Here is a 25,357-nt window from a genome sequence, read left to right as displayed (position 1 = left end):
CCCTGCCCTCTAGGGATGTTCCTAAAACATCCGATTTGTATCACAAATCTAATATTTTAGCATAGATATACATATAATTTAAAGCTAATTTTTGGCAATGTTATGAAGAATATTATGAAGTATTTAAATAAATTTTTGTATACTTTTTTATGTACATTATTTTCTCCCTACAACAAAAAAGGTGAAAAAACATCCGAATCCGTATTCGGATAGACATCCGAATTTTATATCAATTATTTAAAAATATCTAGAACGAATTTAATGTTTATTTTTTGTGAAGATTAATAGCCTCAATGCTAAAAACAAGAATATAAATTTACATAGCAAATTCTATATGTTATTTATTCACAATCGAAGAAAGAAGACCAAAAAATTGACATCCGAATAAATATCCGGATCCATCCCTACTGCCCTCCTTGCTTCGCTCACACACGTACCGCACCCGTCTGCTCCTGCCAGACTCCGATGATGACACCGTGTGGTGGTACGGAACAATATAGTACAGTACGTGACGGGTTAAGCGTAAGCTGCCAGATTCGCGCCACGGAGCGCGCTTTGCTGACGAGGGGGGCGGGGGCTGGTGTTGGTGTTGCTTATCTTATCGTGCTGCCTTGTAGGAACGCAACAAAACAACGTCGGTTGGATCGGATCGGAGCACCGGTGACCGTCGATCGAATGCCCCAAATCTCTTGCGGCTCAACAGAAAAAAAATTTGGTACAGCACTGCTGCAAATTAGAGTGGTTTGCAGCCCCTCACAAAAAGGAAGATAGACCCCACCTGCAGGTCCAGCAAATAACATTTTAGTTGTATTATTGTTGCTGCGAGTGGGGTCTATCCTCCTTTTGTGAGAGGCTGCAAACACTCTGGTTTGCAGCAGTGCTGCACCAAATTTTTTTCCGCTCAACAACACACGCGCGCGCGCCGGTGCCCCACCATGGCCAGCTTGCGCGATCCAAGCCTGCCACTACAAATAAAACTCCCTTCCCCATGAAGCTCACCTAAGTGCTTCACTCACTCCTGTCCTCTCCTCTCGACCAGCTGACCTCGCTGACGGAGCACACAGCCACGCCGCAGCGCCGCGTGGGTGTCTGTCTATAGCCTTGTAGGTCGTTCGCAGGTAGGTAACCGTAACCTAGCTAGCTCGTCGGGATGATGATGATGAGCGGTCGAGCGGCCACCGCGGGGCGGTACCCGTTCACGGCGTCGCAGTGGCAGGAGCTGGAGCACCAGGCGCTCATCTACAAGTGCCTGGCGTCCGGCAAGCCCATCCCGTCCTACCTCATGCCACCGCTCCGCCGCATCCTCGACTCCGCCCTCGCCACGTCGCCGTCGCTCGCCGCCTTCCCGCCGCAACCCTCGCGTACGCGACTACTGTCTCTCTAATCTATGCGGCCGCCATGTGTCTTTATTTCCTGTATATTCTGGTTCACGTCCGCGTTGTTGGTTGCCTTTGCATGCAGTGGGGTGGGGGGGCTGCTTCGGGATGGGCTTCAGCAGGAAGCCCGCCGACGAGGACCCGGAGCCCGGGCGGTGCCGGCGCACGGACGGCAAGAAGTGGCGCTGCTCCAAGGAGGCGTACCCGGACTCCAAGTACTGCGAGAAGCACATGCACCGGGGCAAGAACCGTTCAAGAAAGCCTGTGGAAATGTCCTTGGCCACGCCGGCGCCGGCCTCCTCCGCCACAAGCGCCGCCGCCGCCGCCACCTCCTCGTCCCAGGCGCCGTCCTACCACAGCCCGGCCCCCGCCGTGCCGTACCACGCGCCCTACGGCGCCGCGTACCATCACACGCAGACGCAGGTGACGATGAGCCCCTTCCACCTCCTCCACCTCGAGACCACCCACCCGCACCCGCCGCCGCCGCCGCCGCCGCCCTACTACTACGCGGACCAGAGGGACTACGCCTACGGCAAGGAGGTCGGCGAGCGCGCCTTCTTCTCCGACGGCGCGGGCGAGAGGGACCGGCAGCAGCAGGCCGCGGGGCAGTGGCAGTTCAAGCAGCTCGGGACGATGGAGGCGACGAAGCAGCCGTGCACCACGCCGCTGCTCGTCCCCGCCGCCGGGTACGGCCACGGCGCGGCGTCGCCGTACGGCGTCGGTCAGGCCAAGGAAGACGAGGAGGAGGAGGAAACGCGGCGGCAGCAGCAGCACTGCTTCGTTCTTGGCGCCGACCTGCGGCTGGCGGAGCGGCCGTCGGGGGCACATGACGCCGCCGCGCAGAAGCCGCTCCGGCATTTCATCGACGAGTGGCCGCACGAGAAGGGGAGCAATAAGGCGGGGTCGTGGATGGGGGGGCTCGACGGCGAGACGACGCAGCTCTCCATGTCTATCCCGATGGCGGCCGCTGCCGACCTCCCCGTCACCTCCCGCTACCGTACGTGATGGCGGCGCGCACTGTACGTCTTGTTCGTGAACCCAAAGGCTGTTACCGTAACGAGTACTACGTCTCTTTAGCTTCATGTCTTTGTTCCGACCATGGTTTTTCGTTCTTTGTGCTGTTTGCAGATGAGTGATTGCCAGCAAGAAATGTTTTGTGGTTGCTGCGACCTCGAGGTGGCGAGGCCACATGAAAAAAAAATACTGGAGCTGGAACACGAGTGGTTCTTTCCTGTGCCGTTTTGCTCAGGGCCGGTCGGCACGGTTTGAAGAAGTTGGGAAGAGAAGTAAAATAAACCTCCTTGGGAGTGTTACGTTTCCTGTAATTGCTTGCTTCCTTTGCTGTACCTGTGAGACGACGCTTAGTGCTAGAAGTGAGGGCCTTTCCTGATCTCAGCTCTGGTCTGGATTTGCCTTTTCCCGCTGTCGGATTCCTCTGCCTGTCTGTGATGGTTTGTCTGTGATGGTTTGTGCTCAGAGCCTGCAGCGAATACTAAACCGCAGTAATTAATCACCATGCTTCACCCGACAATACGGCCATTACGGGGTAGCTGCGCTGACCTTACCTGTGCGATTGCGTTGCGTGTGTGCATGTGGCGCCTGCGCGCACCCGGGTTCTCGTGCCACGTAGCTTGTGGGAGTGATGATGAATTGTGTCTCTGATGGTTCACCTGTTTTTGAAGGGGGGACGACACGATAATAAGTCTCAGGCTCTCAGCTAGTAAAAGCTAGGCGACCGAAAGCATGTCTGTCCGGTTGCAGGCAGCACTTACCTCGACCGTGCAGGTTTTACCGTACTTCTTGATGGACAATCACTAGTACTTACGGAGTATATAATATAATACTCGTAGACTGCATGCAGGACACTGACGGTGACACCGGTGCGACGCACGTGGGCAACCTAGGAATCCGATATTCTCGCAGAGGGATGGCAGGCATGCGTATAAACTACTGTCACGCGCACGCCGTGACGGTACTAGACATGTTATTCGCGGCCCAGTGGTCTGCTGACAAGGGCATGCCTCGCCTGACAGGCGCCTCGGGATAACCGGTCCTGCAGCAACGTACCAGCGCTGCTCAACAAACCGGGGCGAAGTCGGTCGTCGGTGTTTTGCGTAGAGAGATTCTTGTCCAAAGGAGACCTAAGTTTATTAAGAACGCCATCGCCATCGCCATCGCCCATCTATGTGGTCGCTGTACGCAGTGGTGTTCTTGTTCTTCTCCTCAAGGGATCCATAGGGTAGCAGCGAAGTGCGTGCTGCAGGGATGCACCGTGACCTGTTTTTTTCGTGCTTTGCGGATGTCAGAGCTAGCTCGCTGACAGCATTTTCCCATGTCAGATACCAACACGGTCGCGCCAGATCTACGAGCTCCGCTGAACGCTGCCAAGGTCAGCTGATCATCACAGTTCTCTCGTAATAACGCTGCTGAAATGCGAATGTCGTTAGGCCTCGTCGGCGGCGATGCACACGACTTATTATCACTTTTTGCTAGTCGTCCGTTCATATTCCATACTAATCAAACATGGAATTCTCTGTTTGCCGCACACATGAAATTCCCTGTTTGCCGCATACAGTCTGCGCGGATTTATGTTGACCCTCAAGACTCACTCCTGTTCTACTATTAGCGTGTTTGGTCTGAGGAACGAGAGTAGTTTATCATCTTTTCATTTCTTATTTTTTGTTTGGTTTATGAAACGGAATAAGTTCATTTATTATCATTACATTCCTCATAAGCTAATAATTAATAATAATATGAGAAATGAGTTAATTTCACCAAATTTATAAAATGGATTCATGATATACAACCTCGTCTAAAATTGCTTGATTCTTCAAACAAAACACCGCCTCTATGTTGGAGTTGCAGCGTGCACATACACTCGCTATACGCTCGCCCTCCTTTCGTGCGCTGACGACTTACCTATATGATGCCCGCTACTAGATCATGGGGTCGTGCACGTGCGGTCCACGGGTGGTGCGTTGATCGTGAAGCAATCCAAATTGAACGCCCATGGAGATGCTGATAGTGGATGTACAATGATGGTTTTTGTTGGTTGCGATGTCAGAGCCCATAGCAACAGTTCTCGTGTAACCACGCTCGCATCATCGTGACAGATCCGATATAATACATAGGCACAAGTTTTTGTTAATATTAAAATTTTCCGTTACCAATCGATCCACATGACCAAGAAATAAAACATAAAATGCTCGATTCGACGCACGCAATCTGACCTAATTTTATCTTCTCCCTCAATACAAACTACCGATCACCGATAGTGTACCGTGGAGTTGCAACGCTATGAAGTTAGATTCTGTCCAGCTGATCGTGTATATGGTCGTGTAAAACATTGTTTTATACTTTTTTTGCAGAGTCTAGTTTATAACAAGAGGTGAGATTGGAAATATGATAGAAGAGCTGCCGAAGATAGCCTTATAACACCTGCACTATGCATGGAAACAATCGGTTCTACATCGTAAACTATTGCACTACCCTTATTTTATCCTTAAATTCTAAAACTTGATATTTTAGAGCAACTCCAACAGGGTTCTGATTTAAATCTCCAAAATCAAAATTGAAGATGGAAAAGGAGCTTTAGCATGATTTCTATTAGAAGCCTTGAATTTAATGCCACATAGACCTTATTCGGATGTGGAGGGGCATTTGCCCACAACTCTCAATTGAAGTGGATTGGAGGAGATCGAGTGCAAAATTAATTAATTGCTCCCTCAATTCTATCTAATCCTCTTCTATCTAAACAAGCCCTCAAAATATGGTTGAGGCCATTCTCTTTCTCTCACACTCGTGGAAGGACGCAGACATGGTTATACAAGAGAGGAGTTGGAGACCATTGGAAAGAGCTCCCAGCAGTGGCATGCAGTGACCCTGGCTTGTCGTGATAGGGACATAAACGAGGGTAGCAAAGAAGAGCTTGCACTAAGGCAAATGTCTCGCGACATATGTGATGGATTTTTGCATTTGGTATGACGATGAGGGTTTTGACTCTTCACAACAAGGTGCGAGTGATGGTGGGGCTTTATATTTGGTCTCTAGATAATTTTGATAAAGCTCAATTGTTGGCAGAGCTACAAGAATGAAGAGTGGGTCCTGATTTTTAGTGCACACTAGAAAAAATTAAGGACACATGTTATAACAAAAAAATAGACCCTAGAAAACTGAAGAAACCCTCAAATAAAAAAGTAGAGGCTCTGATTTGAGGGCTTGTGCTGCTGGAGTTGCATTTATAACCAACGCGAACGTATAACATGAATGCATTCAACATTAGTTATATTGCATTACTGGTGCATCTTATATGTGTGCGACACATAGTTTTAAAATTTTATTTGTATATTGATGATAAGTATTTTGATAATTTTATAAGATTTCCTTTTTGCATTTTCCAGTGGCAAACCTATTATTTTATTATTCAAAGTTTCTGATGACGTTGACATGAGATTTAAATATTTTTATTTGAAAGTACAATATCTCAATGCATCTATTGCCCTCCCCCCTAGAAATCTTAGGTATATTTGTGTTGTTTAAAAACCTGATCATATTTTTACCATTTTATATAAAAAACAGATAAAGTTGTATTCAAAATCACTCCAAACTAATACATGTAGGTAATTTGAACATTTTAAAAGGCTATAGGTTTATTTATCAGGTTTTAAAATTCGAGAAGTACAATCAAACCACTACAGTAGTTCATGAGGTGGAGTGGACTTTCTCTTCGTCTTCGATTCCAATCCCATATGGGCCTAGACGGGCTGAATCTCACGCACCCGCTATTACTCTAGACTCTAGAGCCCCAATCAGCGGAGGCCGTTTATGGCCCAAATCTCCAAACCTAGGAGTCGAGTAACCGTCACAGATTCACATGGTTGAAGGGGGCCCGAACGCCGCGCTTCGGAGTCCGTCTTCCTCTCGGCCTGCGCAGAATCGCAGGAGACGGGTAAAATCCCGCTGATTCGCTCGGTCCTCGCCCGTCGGCTCGCTCGAGGCACCGGCTCCGACACTGCTTGGCGATTTCCCCCGTGCGACCCCCGGCGATCTGAGCGCGTGACTCCGCTGCCCGCCGCCGGGCTCCTTCTCCGCGCCAGCGGTCGTCCCCCCTCCTCCCGCGGCAGCCGTCCCCTCCCCGAGGGTCGACGGCCGTGCCCTCCTCGAGGTGTGCCAAACAGTACGATTTCCTTTGTTTCTTAGGAAAGCTATCTTACCAAGGAAACCAGCTTCGAATTGAAGCTTGAGCAATTTAAGCTGCCGTAAACAGGGTCTAGGTAAACTTTTCGATCTATTGCGATCCCAGAGCTCTGCCGCCGTTGAAACCACGGGCTCGTGGTAACTTGTTGTCGTCGGAGGGATCCCCGATGGCCGCGGAGGCAGATCAGAAAGGTCCTCACTAATTTCCGCAAGTTGTTCTATGCCTTGTAAGCTGTTATCCTTTTTCTCCCCTTGTCCTCTTTCGTGTGCTGACCTCTATGCTGCGTGCTACGATATTGCAGTCGTGGTGCACGTGCGGTCAACGGGCGATGCGCCGATCCTGAAGCAATCCAAATTCAAGGTACGAGCTCCGTGCTCCCGTGACCTGATTATTTGTTCCGCTTGCAGTTTAAGATCCGCTTACTCCTAGTATAGCTCAAAAGATAGGGTTTCGTGAAACGACTTAATAATTGGGGGCTTTTCTTCCAAACGGATGCTTAAATTTGGACTTCGGATATAGTTGCCGATTGCTGAAAATATTTGATGCACTTGACTTGTCGATTCTTGTGCTGATAGTGAATAAATGTCATGTCGTGTAGTACTAAGAGAGTCAGACTTCTATGCAATTGTTTAAATGTTTCTTATTGGCAGTATATTTATTTTTCTCTTTTCTGAAAAAAGTGAGATAGTTATCTTTGTCTGTTTAGTCCTGTAGAATTGTGGATACAATTTTTGCATGTCTCTAAGGCCAGTCTAAGTAAGGGTTTCAATGTTTCATGTCCCTGTTTCCAAGATTTATAGGTGTTGGAAACAGTGAAACAGTGTAAGGGCATGTACAACCCAGATACGGCTGCACGGTACTCCAAGTATAAGACACAGCTAAAACACAACATAATACAGTGGTCGTGTCTAAAACGTGTGTCTTACCATATTCATATTCATTGTACCAATCAGAGCATTCAATAAATTAAAGTGACCAATCAGCTAGCCTCCTGTCTCGAACATAGAGCTAAGACACTGTGTCTTCGTCAAGATACATGTCTTGAGTTTTTTTACATTCACCCCCCTAGACACACTCTAAGACACAACTTAAGACACTCATTGTACATGCCCTAAACAAGTTTCATCCTCACGAAACTTTCTTTTTTCTCTCTCTCCATTTGTATTTTGCTGTTTCAGCTTATTCAGTGCACATAAAATTCTCACGAAACTCTGATTGAAACTGGCCTAATGGAACCTTGGCACGATGATTTAGTTTATCAGCTAGTACTGCAGTCTGTCCCTAAAATTGTCTTAAGTGATGTTCTCATTACTTTCACACCATGAACCTGATAAAGTTGTTACTCATGTATCTTGTACCAGATTTCAGGACGAGATAAGTTTCTGAAGGTCATAGAGTTTCTTCGTCGACAACTGCATCAGGATACACTGGTAGCAACATAATTGTTGGTTCTGAGAATTTAATCTGTGACATTGGAATTTTACTGAGTTGTTGTCTGTGTTGCCAACAGTTTGTCTATATCAACAGTGCATTTTCGCCAAACCCAGATGAACTGGTAATAGACTTGTATAATGTAAGATTCTAACTTATATGTACTTCCAAGCTCTTTACCTGAGGAAAGGATATCCATACATTTTTTTTGAAAGGTTATCTCCGTATCTATCTGTACCACTTTGTTACAACTTGCAGCATCAAAACTTGAGTTTCTTTCAGTAATTTGTTTCCATTTATTTTCTTCACTTCTATACACAAAATCTGGGGATAAAAAAATCGGGGCCTTTGTCTGATGAAGCAAGGTTTCATCCAAAAAAAAATCATAGAGCATCTCCCGCTTGCAATCTGTTCACTCATGATTTAATGATTCTCATAGGTTTTCATCTAGAAAGGTGAGCCCTGACATTGTTTATTCTACCATTCCTGCCTGTTAGATTGATGTCTATTACATCTACTTAGGGGGTGTTTGGGAACAAAGTTTTTCTGCAGTATTGAAGCAATACTGTAGTATTGAGCAATACTGTGGTATTATATACTTTGAGGTGTTTGGCAACTCATCTGAAATCTCTGTATACTAAAATGTAGTATTGTAAATACTGCACTTGTTTTGCAGTTTTGGAAACTTTGGTCTCAGCCAAAGTTTTTTTTCTGTAAAGAGAGCGCCAGCTGGGTCCCGCTCTGGCTGATTGGTCTCAACCAAAGTTTTTTCCAAACATCTTGATGTATTGGATACTGTTGTATTCGAAAACTGAAGCATTATAAACTGTAGTAATGTCATGACTAAAGTATACTTTAGTATTTGAAAAACTGCATTTTGAAAAAACTGTGTTCCCAAACAGGGCCTTAATATGATTTCTTGGTTTCTTATACTCCCTCCCTCCATCCCAAAACAATTGCACATCTTTGCTTCCCAAGAAGGCAATTCTTTTGTTTAAAAAAATCTGACTAGATATATAGAAAATAGTATCAATATTTTCATTGCTGAGCAATTTTATTATGGAAGTATATTCCATGATCAATCTAGTGATACCTAATATACGCTATAAATATTAGTACTTCTTTGTATATATTTAGTCATTTTAAAAAAAGAGACTTAATTCCTTAAAATGAGTTGTAGACTATAGAGCAAGTTTCATATGGAAATAATGGCCACCCTTTTTTTAAAGGGTATGGCCACCTAAAGTGCTGGCCTGGATTACATTTGCTACGTCCGGATTCATTCAGTTTGTATGGCATACAGTCAAAGAAGGCGGCTAACCATCTTCTTACATTACACTGCAGAACTTTGGAATTGATGGGAAGCTAGTGGTAAATTATGCTTTATCGGCAGCATGGGGCTAAGTCTGTCTTGCAGCAAAATGGGAAAAAAGTACTACCATTCCGCATGACGATTGTAAATCACATCTAGTTTTAGTACTAAATCAGACACTGCAAATATCCTATAGAGCTTATGCATAGTTCAACACTCAACCTACTTTGTGGTTAATATTATTTTTTTAGTTTGATGTGATTGGACATTCCTATTTGCTCCAACAGTGCACATGAATCAACCAGTGCTGGAGAAAACGTCGTCTTTTGAGCCAAAGCAATTTATAAAGCACAAGCCGAAACGAGAAAGCTGTTTGCCTCTATTTACAAGGGAATTGCGGATTCCATTCTGTAATGCATCGCAAATACTAGTTTAGTTCATTATTGCTGCAACAACTTTCCTGTAATGCACCGCAAATACTCCGTTTACTCTAACTTTCCTCTTCCTGTCTAGATTTGCATTTGCTTTTTAAATTGTGTACGCCTGACACGTTTGGAAAACATGGCGACAGACGTCTGCCCTTATCTAAGTATAACAATATTTTCTGGACGTCCTGAGTTACACATGTTCCAGCGTGTAGAGAACATTGTGATGGATAACGTGGTTACACCTACTTCAAATAATATTTACTCATATATACCACATCGTCCAGAAGCGTACACGTATATCTGCATTACACGGATCACAAAAAACCCGAGCCTTTTCCCTGTAGAACCTTGCCGTCCTGCCCAGAGAACTTGACTGGGGCTGTGAAGCCACCCCCTTGCGACTGCAGCTCATGTAGCTCCTTCACTCGCAACAAAATGGATGGTGGTATTGGTATGATAGAAGGGTTAGTCTTCCGTGGACAGGCACCCTGCCCAAAAACATCAGGAAGCAGATAAATGCAGGATTAATGATAGGAATAGATAAATAAAAAAACGATGCTCGTGTGCCTTGAAGCGAGGCATGTGCTTACATCTTTTTGCGCCGGAAGCTGTGTCTGGGTTGCTCTGATCAGATTACGCCATTTATCCTGATAAACAGCACGTTTCAACGTTTGACTGGGAAACGAAACCGCAGGAAGATTCAGCTGCAGAAGCAAACGCACCTTGAGATCCACTGAAGTGCGGTAGGAATACGAGGCGAAGGACAGTTTTCTAATCTCAGACCACTTGCCAGCTCCATACCGAGCCACACCATCCACCAGCTTCACGACCTCACTCAATGTCCATGCTCGATGATGCTTCCGCGTTAAACCATGCTTTATTTTAGGCTTGGAAACAGCACTGCAGACCTTTGCTTGTAGGTTCCGAACCCCTTTGCTATCAACTGCTTCTGCATGCTCGTTCTCAGAACTAACCTGGCAGTGGGTCGAGTAAGAAAAACGAGTTAATACATGCATGGAACATGGTCGAGAAAGAAGGGAAAACGAGTTAATACATGGACGGTACATGCAAAACTGCAACAGCCGGTTTGTTGAGATAGAATGTTCCAAAGGGCCTCTAGCGTAATGGTTAAGGCTTTCCGAGTAGCAGCTCCAGGTCCCAGGTTCGATCCCCCTCAGGGGCGAATTTCGGGCTTGTTAAAAAAATCTCCTCCCTGTGGCCCGCCCGCTCTCGGAGATCGATATCCTATGTGCCACCCTTCGACTGGGCCGTTGCAGTGTGGGCAATTGACTCAGCCCTTTAGTGATGGGGGCCAGGGCTCGGGGGTTTTCTCGATCCGGACCATGTTTCAACCTCTTCTTAATATAATATACTGGATGGATGGCTCCGCACCTAAGCCTCCCCTCCCCCTCGCACCTCTTTCCCAACAACCTCACGCCGAAACTTGCTCCAAGTCCGGCGGCCACAACCTTCTGCTTACCCGTGCCAGGGACCACCCCCTCCCCCTCCTCGGTCGCTCCGCCTTCCGGTCGTTCTAAAGCTCAACGCTGGAGTGACGAGGGCGAGCTTAATCCATATCCGCCTTGGCGCTCATATAAACATGCGATGGTCTCCGGCCAGTTCCCTGTTAAAATGATGATGGCGGGTGGATGAAGGTGGTGGGTCGTCGTGCTCGTCATCAACGCTCCCGCCCTTTGGTTCCTTCCCCTAGGTCGTTTCCTTTCGACTTAAGTGGGAAGTGCTTCAATTGCTTGTCCCCATCCCATCGTGTTGCTGTGTGTCGTCTCCCTGTGCGATGTTTCCTTTGCCGATAGCCCGGGCACCATGTTCATGTGTGCCCGTGCCGGCGGACGACTCCGTCCAAGTCACAACAAACTCTGGTGTGGTGGCATGTCATCCGGTCCTCCCTCCCTGGGGCGCCTTCTGTTTGCGCCATGGATGGGTCATCGAAAGGTGAGGGTGTGGCCACTGGCGGCCGCGTGAAGAAGCGTACTCGTCGTGGACAGGATAACCATGCAGTTTCCATCGGCGCTCCCTCTTCGCCTTCTCTGGTGGCTCTGTCCGTTGTACCGGTGGTGCAAGGTAGGCCTGTGAAGATTGGGCGTACCCGAAGGACCATTCAAGTTGAAGACAATCTACGAAATGCCCTGCTCATATTAGTCCTTGGGCAGGAGGGCTTGTGTTGCGCCGCGGAGGTCCGTGATGCACTGGCCTTGAGGTTTGGCCTTCAATCTGATGTGCTTGACCTCCGACGTGCTGCACCAAGCATTTTCATTGCCTGCTTACCCAATGAAGATTTGGATCGAAGAATCTTTAATGGAGGTCAACCATTCTTTGCACCTCCTCTCCGTATGCATATTCGTCGGTGGTCTCATCAAGCCCTCGCTTGTGGTGGTGGCGCTTTGCCTCTGCTCTTGGATATTGAATTACGTGGAATCCCGGGTCATATCTGGGCGACCAAGACAACGGAATTTCTCCTGAGTGATTATTGTTTAATTCAAGGAGTGCATCCTGATTCCAGGGACGGGGTGGATTTGTTCACGTTCAGGTTGAGGGTCTGGTGTTTGGATCCGACGAACATTCCTGCTTGGATCTCCATGCTGAAGAGCCAACAACAGCTGAAGACGATGATTGGTTGTGCCCTCGGACGCTTATCTATCCCATCTCAATTACTATTAGTCGCCATGGGATCTCTTCGGATGATGGTCACCCGTCGCAACCACCCCAATGTGGCTCGGATGGAGACCATGATCAAGACCATCGTAGACAGTGCTTTCGACGGAAGGATCCTCTTCCCTCGTATTCTCGGGCCTCGGTGCACGCGTGCCTGGGGCCACACGTGGACGCTGGCCCTGTCGATGGAGGAGTGGTTGATGCCTCGGCTCTCCCGAATGCTTCATCTCTCTCGAGGCCGGAATCGTCTGCCCCCGCTGGGCCCTCATCTTTTTTTGAATGGGAACATTTCGATTCCCGCCATCCTTGATATTCCCTCACCAGCTAGGCCTACGACCATTGCACTGAATTTAATTGAGGGACCTGTCATGGGACACGTACCTTCAATTCTTGATCCTATGCCCGTGGATGATGAAGTCTCGGTGCCCAGGGGTCTAGACGCTTGAAGAATTATGGGCGCCTTGCTCACCTAGGCCACGAGGCGTCCAGGCAGTGCTCCAGCGCCTCGCCTCGCCTTAATAACACTTTCGGTGCCAGCAATAAATGTTGGGATGGCGACAGTCTCTTCACCCTCCTCTTTGACTGATGGAATTATGATCCCACCTCTTCGGGCTCTGTTCTGTCGGTGTCTACTGATGTTATGGTTCCTGCTCCCCCGGTTCCTGATTTGGCGGCTGCTCCTTATGATGGTGTGTCAGCGGAGGTGGGTGCTGGTGATTTGAATGGACCTCTCGATTGCTCTATGCAGTCTGATGACCCTCCCTTGTTGCTGGTATATCTGACGCTGGGATCTGCCGGACCCCTGCTATTCAGGATGATGCCCCTGCAAGGACGTATGGAACCTTGCGTGGGCGCAATTTATTTGACTAAGTTACTAAACCTGTTGATAGGATTCTCAAACGGCGTTCCAAGGCTCCTTGTTCTGTTCCTCGTCGTAGCAGGATGGTGGTAGGTGCGAGGCCTTGTTCGTCGGGTCCGATTGTCTCTGAGGCGTAGAGGAGGGTTATTCAGAGTTTGGGTTTGGCTAGTGAGAATGAGTCTATAGATCAGACAGCTCAAGATAGCTACAACAAACTATTCCAGGTGGTCTTGTCTGATGATCACTAGGTGGCGTTGGCAGCCATTTTTGGTTGGACAATTGGTGAGGGCAGTGAAGCCCACCCAACAGTTCTTGTTGGGTGATTTTTTGCGGTGCTTCAGTGGTCGTCCTTAATTGTGTCCAATGAATCCTTCGACTCTGCTGGTCTGGAATGCTAGAGGTCTCAATAATAAGGCTCGGCGTAGTTCAGTTAGAGAGGTTATTCTATCCTCTAATGCTGATATTGTATGCCTTCAGGAAACTAAAGTGGAAACTATGAACCAATTCTTTTTTTTCTTCTGTCTTTGGTTCTGAGTTTGATAAATTTATTGTTTTGCCCGCTTCTAGTACCTGGGGGGGGGGGGGTATTTTAGTTGCTTGGAAGAGTTCGGTTGTTCAAGCCATTTCCTCTCGGATAGACTCGTTCTCGGTTTCTGTTCATTTTATGGAAGAAGGTAGAAGTTGGAGGTTTACGGGGGTCCATGGTCCGCAACATGATGAAGACAAGCTGTTGTTCATTCAAGAGCTCAGGGATGTGAGGACCCTGTGCCCTGGTCCTTGGCTCTTGGCTGGAGACTTTAATCTTATATACCAGGCTGAAGACAAGAACAATGATAACCTCAACAGACCTATGATGAGGAGGTTTCGTCTCCTAATCAATGATTGTGAGATCAAGGAATTACCGCTGGTGGGGTGCAAGTTTACTTGGTCCAATGAGAGGGACATCCCAACTCTGGTGCGTCTGGACAGGGTATTCTATTGTTCAGAATGGGAAGACGTTTTTCCTGAGGCTATGCTGAAAAGTGCAGCCTCTGGGATTTCGCACCACTGCCCGCCGATTCTTGGTCTTAGAGTATGCGATCGAGGTAAATGACGTTTTCACTTTGAGAAGTTTTGGCCAAAGCTGCCCGGCTTTATTGATGCAGTGAAACTAAGCTGGGAGGCGCCGCCGCGCCGGTGTTGTCTTCCTGTGAGGTGGACTCTGTTTCTTAAATTGCAGCGGCTCAGCAAGGGATTGCAGAAATGGAGTCACAAGAGGGTTGGGAATGTCAGGACACAGCTTGGGATGGCCGAAGAGATTCTGCACAGACTTGAAATTGCAAGGGATTGGCGTAGCCTGTCGCAAGGGGAAGAATGGCTGAGAAAGAAGTTGAGTCTGCACTGTTTAGGATTGGCCTCTCTTGAGCACACCATTGCTAGAATGCGCTCTAGGGTCCGATATCTTAAAGAAGGAGATGCTAATACAACCTTCCTTCCATCAGCAGGCCCGTTACAAGAAGAATTTTTTTTTATTACTATGCTACAGGGGGAGGAATGTCTAGATTTTATCAAAGACGAGAAACAAAAGTTGGTGTTCGATTTTCTAGCAACCATCTGGGGTCTGCTGAAGAGAGAGATTATACTTTTGATCTCCCTGTTTTTCATCATCAACAACAGCAGCACCTTTCTCCTCTTGATGGGCCATTTTCGGAGGAAGAGGTTTGGGCAACTATTAAGGCAATGCCCTTGGACAAGGCCCCCGGGCCTGATGGCTTTATGAGGCGTTTCTACAAATGATGTTGGGGGATTATTAAAGAGGATGTGCTCCTTGCCATGGCTGCCATTCATAGAGGCCATGTATTCAAGTTTAGATTGTTGAACTCAGCTTTCATCACTATGCTGCCCAAGAAACAGGATGCTACTACCGTTAAAGATTATCGGCCAATCAGCTTGATTCACAGCTTCGCTAAGCTGAGCACTAAGGTATTAGCCAACCGCTTGGCCCCTTTGTTGCCAGGGATGATCTCAGGAAATCAAACTGCTTTTATCAAGGGTCGGAGTATACACGATAACTTCCTGTTGGTGCAGCAGCTGGCAAGAACATTACACAAGAGCAAGGAACCCCATGTTCTCCTCAAGCTTGATATGTCTAGAGCTTTTGACTCTGTGTCGTGGTCTTTCTTATTAGAGGTTAGGCAACATCTTGGTTTTGAGCGAAAATGGATGCTCATTATTAGTTTGCTGCTCTCCACGACATCTACGCAGATTTTGATGAATGGACAACCAGGACCTCCTATATCACACCTACGCAGCCTTAGGCAGGGAGATCCGCTGTCGCCAATGCTATTCATTCTTGTGATGGATTTTTTAATTCCCTTGTATCAGCTGCCAGTCAAGGGAATTATCTTCAACCTATCCATGGTTCACATAATTTGCAGCGGGTCTCTCTGTATGCTGATGATGTGGTACTGTTTGTTAAACCTTCTAGCAGGGATTTGTATATGGCAAGGGATCTTCTAGACTGTTTTGGGCATGCTGCTGGTCTCAGGTGCAATCTATCCAAAAGTGCAGCAACACCAATTCAATGTTCGGATAGTGATGTTGCTCGGTTACTGAGTTACTCTCTTGTGTTGTCTCATATTTTCCAATCACGTATCTTGGTCTCCCTCTCACCATCGGCAAGCCCACAAAGTCTGTTCTGTTGCCTCTGGTGGATAAAGTGACACAGAAACTTCCTGGATGGAAAGCTTCGCTTATGAATCGGGTTGGGCGTCTGGTGGTTGTCAGAACTGTGTTGACTGCTACTGTGGTCCATATTATGACAGCCTTAGACCTACCCAAAGGGGTACTTAAATTGACTGATAAATTAAGGACAGGGTTTCTTTGGAAGGGACAGGAACAAGCTCGAGGTGGGAACTGCCTTGTTTCTTGGGCAAGAGTGCAGCAACCAATTCAGTACAGGGGTCTGGGGGTTCACAATTTGGAGTGCTATGGGTGGGCACTGCGCATTCGTTGGCTTTGGATGCAGAAAACGGATGCTTCTAAACCGTGGGCAGGTCTACCGGTTCATGTGCCAAGAAGGGCCCGTGCCTTATTTGATGCTGCGGTGGTTAGTAATATTGGGGATGGTAATTCTACACGTTTCTGGGTAGATCGCTGGTTGCAGGGCAGAACTGTGGCTGAATGGGCCCCCAATCTGATCAGTGTGGTTCCAAAAAGGATTGCTCAACGACGAACAGTAGCCCAGGCACTGAACAATCGCAAGTGGATAGATGATATCAAAGGGGTGTTGTCAGTTCAAGTCATCCTGGAGACCTGGAGTACTTGCTGATCTGGGATCTGGTGGATGGGTTGGTACTTGGTACTGCAAACTGATGTCCCAGACAGACATATTTGGAAGCTCACTTCATCAGGTACCTATAGCTGCAAGTCGGCATACGACTATGTTCTTTGGGACCATCAAATTCTCTCCCTGGAAGCGGATTTGGAAGAGCTGGGCACCTTCTAATTGCAAGTTCTTTATGTGGTTGGCCACTAATAACTGTTGTTGGACTCCTGATAGGTTGGCTAGGAGCCAGTGTTCGGGGCTTTTCTCGGCCGGGACCATGTTTCGGTCCCTTCTTAATATAATACCAGGAGGGCGGTCTTTCCTTCCCCAGCCGAGTTTTTTTGGAGGTGATTCCGGTACCCAATTCTTTGAGTCGTTTATGTGCTTGGTGGGGCAAAGCTTGTTCCTTGCTTCCTAAGGCTATTTGGAAAGGCTTTAATTCGCTGGTCATCTTGGTCTCTTGGGAGATATGGAAACACAGGAACACATGTGTGTTCGATGCTACCCAGCCACATATGCAGTCAGTTCTGTCCTAGGTATCTAATAACGGATATATGTGGTGTTTGGCTGGGGCCTCGAGGCTTCAGGAGCTCCTTCTTAGGAGTAATCTTATCCCCTAGGTGACCCCTCATCTAGACTTGTATCTGGGTTGTTATGTTGTTGTTACTTGTTAGTTTATTTTTTTATTTTCTGAGTATTGTATGGTGTTTGAGGATACTTTCCTCGAGCTGTACTCGGTTTTTTCCTCTTAATGAAATGACACGCAGTTCTCCTGCGTGATTCGAAAAAAATATATATAATACCGGGAGGGCGGTCTTTCCCTCCCCGGACGAGTTTTTTTTTTCTTGAGATAGAATGTATTCAAGACCTAAATCCATTTACTTGCTTAGCTTCTAAAGCTTGCCTTTACTTGCATCGGTTTGTAAAGCTGAAGAAGGTATATGGTGTACCTTTAGTGGAACCTCAGGTACTTTCCTCAGGTGGTTTCCCTTGTCACCATCCTTCACTAATATCATCTCAACTGATGGCTGAATCCCTTTAGGTTCAACCGAGGGTCCCTTATCCTGTTATAAAAGGTAGTGAGAACACGTTTAGCAAGGAAATACAGGACAACCAAACATGTTCAAAAATATATGTTGCAATTTACTACATCCATTTTAGTGTGGAGCATGGCATAGCAAGCCTTTGATACCAAATATGCAGATGAAATGCCTACACCCCACATCAAAAAATGAATACAGGAAAAAACTAACATGTTGAGCCCCACCCTTTAAAGACAAAAGGTGAATTGATCAATGATTGCTAAACTTTTATAAGGGTTTTAAGGGTCATCAAAATGAGGTAGGTTTTGAATGAAAAGAAAGAATAAAAGACACCCGATTGGAACTAGGGCTGGAATATTGAAAAGAAAGTTAGAGTATGTTTTTATGTCTGATTGATGGGGCATGTTGGAAATTATTGAGACGATTTAAACCAAAAAACTTTTGTGCAAGTGGTTATCACTCTGAGAAATAAAGCTGGCTAATGGTGCAGCATAAGCTGAAGGCACTCAGTAAAAGAGACAAGAAATGGACATAATTTGACACTTGTCTTGTTTCATGATAATAATAAAGGATCAACGAATTGGGCAAAACTGTTAAAACAGAAGATTCGTACGTAGATTGTTACCGCAAATGAAATGAAGTCCTTCCTAGGGCGCCCCCTTCTCATCCTTGAAACGTAAGGAACGTGTACACTAAATCCTCCAAAGGTATCCTTTCTAGTAGGATAGATTGTGCCCAGAGAACCAGTCTCATTGAAAGGTGCTACTCGCGGGTTCATTAACAGTTCATCATGTGCAGGCCTTTTTGCTGGTGAAGAATTTTTTACAGTTGAGTCATGAGTCTCAATGTCTGATAGCTCCTCTATGTATCTTTTTGTTGGCTTTCTAGTTCGCTTGTCAGTGCATTGCTCGCCTAGCAGATTTCCTTGTGGTTCATCATTATGGATCGGCACCCTCTTGGAAGAATCTTCCTGGTCCTCGCTCTGATAGTAAGAGCTAGATGGAGAGTCCCCTTCGTTTCCTGGATATATAACCACAGAAGTAGCTCTAAGCCCAGTCTTAGCTCTTTCATCCATGTCTGACATATCATTTTTGGCATCCTTGCCAACAATTTTGTAGTCTTTAACTACACAACCTGAACTTGGAACATCGTAGGAATTAGTCAAGCCCATTGTAATCCGTCTTTTGAGCCATATCTTGTCTTTGACATTAGTCTGCCGGCCAAACGTGGCTCTAAACGCCTCCTGAAGTTCTCTAATAGTAAGATCATCCAAACAGACTTCTCCTCTTAATATGGAAAAATCAGGCATGGAACTATTAACTCCCGAAACAGATGGATCTGTAGATGTGTCGCATACAGATCTTGAGCAGGCATCAGCCTTATATTTTTCAGCACAGCAAGAGTCATTTAACACTGTCGATTTTGTAGTCTCAGTTGAAGCATTGTCCTGTCGAGTGACGTTTGCCCCTTGTTCTGTAAGCAATTTATCTGAATGCTGACTATGAATTCTAAAGTCTGAGGGAGGACTAAGGGAATCATCCAATGACTGTAATATGTTTTCCTGTGCAATTATGTGGATCTTCTTAAAGTTGAGTTGACTTGAATATGTACAAAAGTAGTTTCAGTTAAATTTAACATAATATATAGAAAAAATTATTCAAGCGGGGCAAATTGAACTCAAAATTCTACAAAAAAACACTATCTAGTAGCAATGTAGCACAAACATATTATGGCAGATAAGATAATTACGCCGAACAAGAGACAAACAACATACCTCTAAGTTGGCACCCAATTTTTGTGTGTGTGCTTCCACAGTCTCCAATTTGGAAGATCCATCTGCACAAGTTTAGTGAACAGTAAACAAAAGGAATCTTGTGAATTTCTAGGCTAGCAGGCAGTATTCCAATGACACAGCATAAAGTCATGTTCTATAAAATATGTAACAAAGTAGTAAGTTAGCATCACCTTCCAAGTCAGGCTTCTTCAGTAACATGCAGTCATTGTTGAAAAACTCTTCCACATGGTCTGCATCTTCAATAGGAGGAAGATCAACCTTCTCGTTGTGAAGGAAATGTTCAAACTGCAAAACATCATCCTCTGTAGCAGGAACAAGTGTTCCATCACCTTCAACCTGAACATATTTAAAGCATTTCTCAAAAGACTCGAGTAAGCATCTAAGTTTTTATATTAACATGTGGCCGACAAATCATAAAATTAACTAAGAACTTACCCGAACTAGCTGATAAACCACAGGATCAGAAGTGCCTTTCTTTTCAAAGTCATTCTCTTCACTTTTATTAACCATGGTGCCATGTGAGTCATCCATTTCCATAGATAAGTCAAACTTCATCCAACATTTGTGACAATCAAAATATACAAGTATTAAACCCTATAATCTGCAAGTGAATTAAAAATTACAAATTCATAGGATTATACGGTGACCAATTTCATCAATCCCAGAACAAACAAAGGTACGCAATGTTCTAACACATGTGATGACTAATTCTGGGACTGGGTAGACAAATGGATTTTTTTTGACATCCTGAATAAAAAAGGAGGCAAACAAAAGGATGCACTTGATTACATACAAATTATTGCAAGATGAAACAAAACACAGCTATGTACTCTATGGAGGTGTTCGGTCATTGTGCATCGATAATGGTCAAACACAGTCAAACTCAAACTTTAATAATTAAAGTACAAATCAGTGATAGCTTGATTAAGCCATCAATTCTACTTCAGTGTAGATGCATTTATGAATCACTGAAATCAAGAGCATAATGTTGAATAGTTTATAAAAGAGAATGCAAAGCGAGATCAACATGTTACTACCCAAGAAACAAGGTTTGTTGCATAATCCTTGTTTCCATGATCTCAATCTTGTGTTAGACTATGAACTTTGTAGTAAAAAGCGATTTCTTGCATCATGCCAAAATCTCTTGCTCTTGATAGGAATATATTGGTTGGGCAGAACTAGTAAATCATGCATCGTGCTGATACAAATGGTACACAAGATATTTTGAGTGAGTTTCTCAGCAACAAGCCACAGAACCAGTTGCTCCTAGAAGCTAAAATGAACTGAGAGCTAGTGCTATGTAAGAAAATTGTCACTAGGCAACACTGAGAATAACAGAACTGCAGAAGGGATCAAGCCCAAAGCAGTCATTTGCGAAACTAAACCTATCCATGTTTCACTGATTACAGCTACGTACCAAAACTAGTAATTCTGACCGTTTAATTCACACTATAAACCATTGAGCCCACTCTAAACGAGTGTAAGAACTAAGAACTCGTATACTGATCCTGGATTCCCCATGTATTTACAACATACCATATATATAAAAAGCAATACTATTACTATATAAAAGTAGATAAAGGGACCGAGTTATGGAAGCAGAAACGAAATCCCCACCGAAAAATACCGAAACCCCATGAAATCGGAACGATCATACTAATTTGGGACCATTAATGACTAGTACTACTAAATTGCTCTGCTAAAGCCGTCAGAATAGTAATTGAAGGCCACGGTTAAGCAGAATCGAACCTTTTCACCTGACACGAAAGCCACCGCGTAGCGCGTACAAATGTTCCAGCATAAAAATAAAATTATTCAGTAATCCACTCACATCAAAGTCCTGGAGCAACTAGCCTCCACAAGGTTCCGCCAACGCCACACCGCACAAACTGGGGGCCGCAACCGCGAAGAACTAACCAAGCAAGCAGAACTAGACAAGTCGGACCGCGCAGAAACCAAATTGAGCCGCGAGCCATGGAATCGCACGGGAGCTAAGCGCGGGAAGCATCCCGAAACGCCATCAATTAGGCGGATCGGTGCGAAGCGACTCACCGTGATCAGCGGCAGCTCGATGCACGCAGCATTGGCCCGACCGGCAGAGCTGAGGGATCGATCAGGCCACGCGGCGGGGACGCGGTCCGCTTCGCTCCGGGCAGCAGGAGTGGGGAGTCCGCCTCGTCGCGATCTAGAGAAGAGGGGAGGAAAAGGTCGGGGTCGAGCCTCGAGGGCGACACCGTGTTTCTCACCGCAAGGAGGAGCCGAGGAACGGAGGAAGGGTGGTTTCGAAAAGGGAAAGGGGATCCAGCCGGGGAGGGGTGGCAGAGCCGGCGGGCGGCTGGGATGGATCCGGGATGCGGATCGTACGGCTGGGTGTCGAGGGGCGGGCGGGGATGACGACGACGATATGTATGTATGGATGGATGGAAAAACACAAAACTTATCGAGCACGTAAAGATTGCCGAGTGAGCCTTGCGGATGCGGACCGATCAAGCTCACTCCCACGAAAATCAGGCGTGGTGCAGTTGTGTCCAAAGATGACAATGGCCGCGATATGATATTTATAGAGGCTAAATATTTTAAGTGTGAGTTTTTATTGGGCAAAAAATTTTAGTCAATAGGTAAACGGTTATTAGAACGTTTCGTCCTCATACATACCTGTTAAACCATGGGTATAAAATACTCCCAAAAACATAAACTTAGACTTCAATCATCTATCATTTTTACTATTTAACAATCTTTTGGACTATAGTGTCATAGAAAGTTTAACGACTATTTGATGACCATATATTGAAACATATAATATGTTATGTAGTACTATCCTAGTGTTGCTACTTTATCCAATTATCTTTGATGTTATTGAATGGATGGTTAGATGATTCTAAAAATTTGGAATGATATTTAGGGCTTGTTCGTTCCACCTTTAATCCATGTGGATTGAGTGATATTGAGTCAGTTTAAATCCATAGCAAGTCAAAATCTAACACAATACACTCCAATCCACATGGAATTGGAATAACCGAACAAGGCCTTAGATGGATATACTTGGCATTTGTATAATATACGATTATGATATATATTTAATCTTTGTAGGTACGGGGTGACCCGAAGGGGACCCATACTCACATGGGTGGGTATGTGGGTTAATTCATACCCACCAATGTATATAGGGTGACTCGATGTGGTTTTTTTTGTGGTGGTATGTATATGAGTAGTAATGTTCGGTGGGTATTTACCATTGTTATCTCTAGTTGTGTCACATGTGCTATGGTGATGTCGAGAACATAAGAAGCACATACAACTTAGACTATGTTCAACAGTTGACTCTATATTTCATCATCTATATTCTACTCATGTGTCACGTCAGTATACTCTCTCCCTCTATATTTCTATCTTCTACAACGGTTCACTCTATATCCCACTACATTATTATTATATAATTTATCTTCGACTAACTCAACTACCGTTCATTTTCTTTTCACTTTTTTATTTTGCGGATGAACAGGTCGGTGGCCAAAAACGAGAAATGATGACCAGTGCATTTATTTAATACGTTTATAGTGTTTACTTAGTGTACATGTAATTTTTTTTCGTTTCGTTTTTTTAAAAAATTTGTAAATGTGATACGTAAGGATTTTGTTTAATGCGAGGTTCTGTCAATTCGACGCAAAGTTTATTACACCAATACATGTATGCACTGGTGCTTGTTGTGCGGATTCCAAGTCTGCAACCTAACACTCAACAGGAAAGTTAGAATCGATTCGATTAGGATCTCAGCGGTGTAGCATTCGTCCGCAACTCCGCATTGATTCGTTTAGCATAGGGCAAATCCTCTAGAATCGGGCCTTCGAAGTTTGTTGGAGGAACCACACGCCTGTGCATCGATTCAACGCTGGATTGGTGCAAATCTCCCTCCCTGGGATGTGATGTCTCCGGATTCACCCTTCCTTGCTGCCACAAGCTGAGAAAGAGGAACGTTGTCTGCGGATGCACTCCAGTAGTCAATTTCTTCACTCGACAATGAATGGGGTTGCAGCGGTTTTGTGCATGGTGAGCGACGCCGAGGGAAACTTCGTGGCCGACGAGCAGGAGGCGACGCCGAGGTAAAACTTCGTGGCCGATGAGCAGGAGGCGGCATGGTAGCAGGACGGTAGTGAGGGCGCGGGCGCTAGAAGCCGCAGCCAAGTCGCGACAGCGACGATTCTGGAGCGGGAGGAAGCGCGGGAACGGAAGCTGTCCCCTGGGGTGGGAGGGAGCGAGGGCGCAACAGAGGGAGATTGCGAGCCAAACTACCTCGGCAAAGATGCCTAGCCAGGGAGAGAAGGTACCGATCCAGATAAAGAAGGGGAGGTAGATAGCTAGGGTCTATTTGGTTCGTACTCCCTCCGTCCCAGGATATAAGGCGTAACCACCTCTGGTTCAAAGACCAAGAAATGCATTTAATTGTCTCTATACCACCGCATCGATATACGTATGTATAGAGAGAGCACGCCTTATATTGTGGGACAAGAATAAAAAGTAGTTACGCCTTATATCCTGGGACGGAGGGAGTAATTAACTGTGTCATACTTTGTCTAAGGTTAGTTATCCGAATTAAAGAACTAAGAGCATCTCCAACAATGCTTCAAACTAATGCCTCAAATTGAAATATAAGGCTTTACACAGAAAAAATCACTCCAACAGTGCCTCAATTCAACAAATTTTGTCAAAAAACTATAGGCCACCCTCTCAAGTGCCTCAAATATACTACACCGTAGTGGGCTGCCCTATAATCTAGATTTGGGGCTTTACTGTTGAAGCAGAGTGTTTTGTTGGTGCCCTAAATTCTATAAAATTTACTTATTTTTAAATTATAAGGCATTTTTATAGGTCACATTGTCGGAGATGCTCTAACCTTAAGCAGAAATGTTAGACAAAATGTGGCAAGTTAGACAGCAAACCAAACATGTTCTTAATCTGTTGGATTCATTTTTAACTGGGGTTTTCTTTTTCTTTTTATCAAATCTAATTAATTTGACTAGCCTATTGGAGTTGCTATTATACCTTATTAATCTATCTCCAGCAGCTTTTATCTTATATCTCATTTCAAACTCTACTCTGTAAACAATACATCACATTACAAAACAGCATTTTGCATGTCTATTTAAACGCTATTGGTGGAGATGGCCTCATTATACTTGTTTTTATTATACTAGTGTCTTGACGCGCGCCCTCCGCGCGTTTGTTTTACAATTGTATCAAAAATGCATATATAAAAATATGAGTATATATACTGTTATAACATAACTAGGTAAACGCCCGTGCGTTGCTACGGAGTGAACATGTTATGATAAGATATGTTGAAATTAAAAAAACTAACTTTTATTTTATCTTTTTGTTATCATCTTTTATGGCACTCCACGTTATATGGCTACTCATGAATGCTGCCAAAACTCAGTAGACGACTCGGATGAACAGATGTAGAAGAACACATCACAGACACAGATCGATGCACTAATGGTAGAAGAACGTACCTGAGAAGAGTCCATTCTGCTGCTCAAGTGCCTCTGATCCCTCGAACTGAAAATTATCAAGAGCTCAGGTGAGTGAAGCCGTGAAGGTTCTGCTCGAACCGCAAGACAAAGCGCCGAGCGCGGGGATCAGAGATGTGGACACGAAACGGGGAGGCAGACAGCCAAGCCACGTACCCTGCACGACAACATCTCGATGGTGTAGTTGGTGATGATCGGGGAAACGTGGAGGTCAGCACCGGGGTGACCTCGAAGACGAGGAGCTCGACGAGGTGCAGCGCGCAGATGGTGGGTGTGGATGAATGACGCCATGTTGCGGGCGCGGCCAATGCTAGACCGCCATCTTGGTACCCGGGACTACTATAAGCAGCATTGTGTGGATATTAGTCTCTTAACTTTTTAAGACTATGTTTCTCTAATTCAGTGGCA

General features: G+C 45.5%; 3 protein-coding genes across 16 annotated transcripts; 2 read left to right on the top strand and 1 right to left on the bottom strand.

Moving 5' to 3' along the window:
• Positions 1–1,020: 1,020 nt before the first annotated feature.
• Positions 1,021–2,877, top strand: LOC103627811 (growth-regulating factor 1-like). Its single transcript, NM_001365292.1, has 3 exons — positions 1,021–1,361; positions 1,462–2,395; positions 2,505–2,877. Exons 1-2 carry the CDS (start codon positions 1,151–1,153, stop codon positions 2,379–2,381), a joined length of 1,131 nt encoding a protein of 376 aa, NP_001352221.1. The 5' UTR covers positions 1,021–1,150; the 3' UTR covers positions 2,382–2,395; positions 2,505–2,877.
• A 3,368-nt stretch (positions 2,878–6,245) lies between these two features.
• On the top strand, positions 6,246–9,828 carry LOC100240693 (uncharacterized). Of its 2 annotated transcripts, none has more exons than XM_008683113.3 (6): positions 6,246–6,540; positions 6,643–6,764; positions 6,875–6,933; positions 7,935–8,003; positions 8,084–8,146; positions 9,604–9,828. In XM_008683113.3, exons 2-6 carry the CDS (start codon positions 6,740–6,742, stop codon positions 9,610–9,612), a joined length of 225 nt encoding a protein of 74 aa, XP_008681335.1. In that variant the 5' UTR covers positions 6,246–6,540; positions 6,643–6,739; the 3' UTR covers positions 9,613–9,828. The 2 variants fall into 2 exon arrangements, with proteins under 2 accessions (XP_008681335.1, NP_001346515.1); NM_001359586.1 differs by lacking the exon at positions 9,604–9,828 and adding an exon at positions 9,349–9,537 and having other exon boundaries at positions 6,371–6,540.
• Positions 9,801–25,311, bottom strand: LOC100383302 (uncharacterized). 13 transcript variants are annotated; one of them, XM_008645836.4, is made up of 10 exons: positions 25,106–25,311; positions 24,932–24,977; positions 19,857–19,970; positions 19,592–19,757; positions 19,401–19,462; positions 18,240–19,187; positions 17,534–17,647; positions 10,467–10,718; positions 10,335–10,391; positions 9,801–10,232 (listed from the first exon to the last, which is right to left on the bottom strand). In XM_008645836.4, exons 2-10 carry the CDS (start codon positions 24,944–24,946, stop codon positions 10,059–10,061), a joined length of 1,902 nt encoding a protein of 633 aa, XP_008644058.1. In that variant the 5' UTR covers positions 24,947–24,977; positions 25,106–25,311; the 3' UTR covers positions 9,801–10,058. The 13 variants fall into 13 exon arrangements, with proteins under 13 accessions (XP_008644058.1, XP_035814639.1, XP_008644053.1 ...); XM_035958746.1 differs by lacking the exons at positions 24,932–24,977; positions 25,106–25,311 and adding exons at positions 21,253–21,351; positions 21,474–21,826; XM_008645831.4 differs by lacking the exons at positions 24,932–24,977; positions 25,106–25,311 and adding exons at positions 21,253–21,333; positions 21,474–21,826 and having other exon boundaries at positions 19,857–20,022.
• Positions 25,312–25,357: the final 46 nt, after the last annotated feature.

The sequence above is a fragment of the Zea mays genome, chromosome 5, assembly GCF_902167145.1.
Source record: "Zea mays cultivar B73 chromosome 5, Zm-B73-REFERENCE-NAM-5.0, whole genome shotgun sequence".
Classification (NCBI taxonomy): domain Eukaryota; kingdom Viridiplantae; phylum Streptophyta; class Magnoliopsida; order Poales; family Poaceae; genus Zea; species Zea mays.
Note: the sequence above shows the minus strand (reverse complement) of the source record. Positions and strands in the feature narration are given on the sequence as shown.

Bases quoted from the DNA above. Each gene is read 5' to 3' on its own strand.
- LOC103627811 (NM_001365292.1), top strand. From the start codon at position 1,151: ATGATGATGATGAGCGGTCGAGCGGCCACCGCGGGGCGGTACCCGTTC. The intron at 1,362-1,461 runs GTACGCGACTAC...CTTTGCATGCAG, and splicing joins CTTCCCGCCGCAACCCTCGC to TGGGGTGGGGGGGCTGCTTC.
- LOC100240693 (NM_001359586.1), top strand. From the start codon at position 6,740: ATGGCCGCGGAGGCAGATCAGAAAG. The intron at 6,765-6,874 runs GTCCTCACTAAT...ACGATATTGCAG, and splicing joins CGCGGAGGCAGATCAGAAAG to TCGTGGTGCACGTGCGGTCA. The intron at 8,004-8,083 runs GTAGCAACATAA...TGTTGCCAACAG, and splicing joins AACTGCATCAGGATACACTG to TTTGTCTATATCAACAGTGC.
- LOC100383302 (XM_008645836.4), bottom strand. The intron at 19,463-19,591 runs GTGATGCTAACT...AAACTTGTGCAG, and splicing joins GAAGAAGCCTGACTTGGAAG to ATGGATCTTCCAAATTGGAG. The intron at 10,719-17,533 runs GTACACCATATA...ACCCACTGCCAG, and splicing joins TACCTGAGGTTCCACTAAAG to GTTAGTTCTGAGAACGAGCA.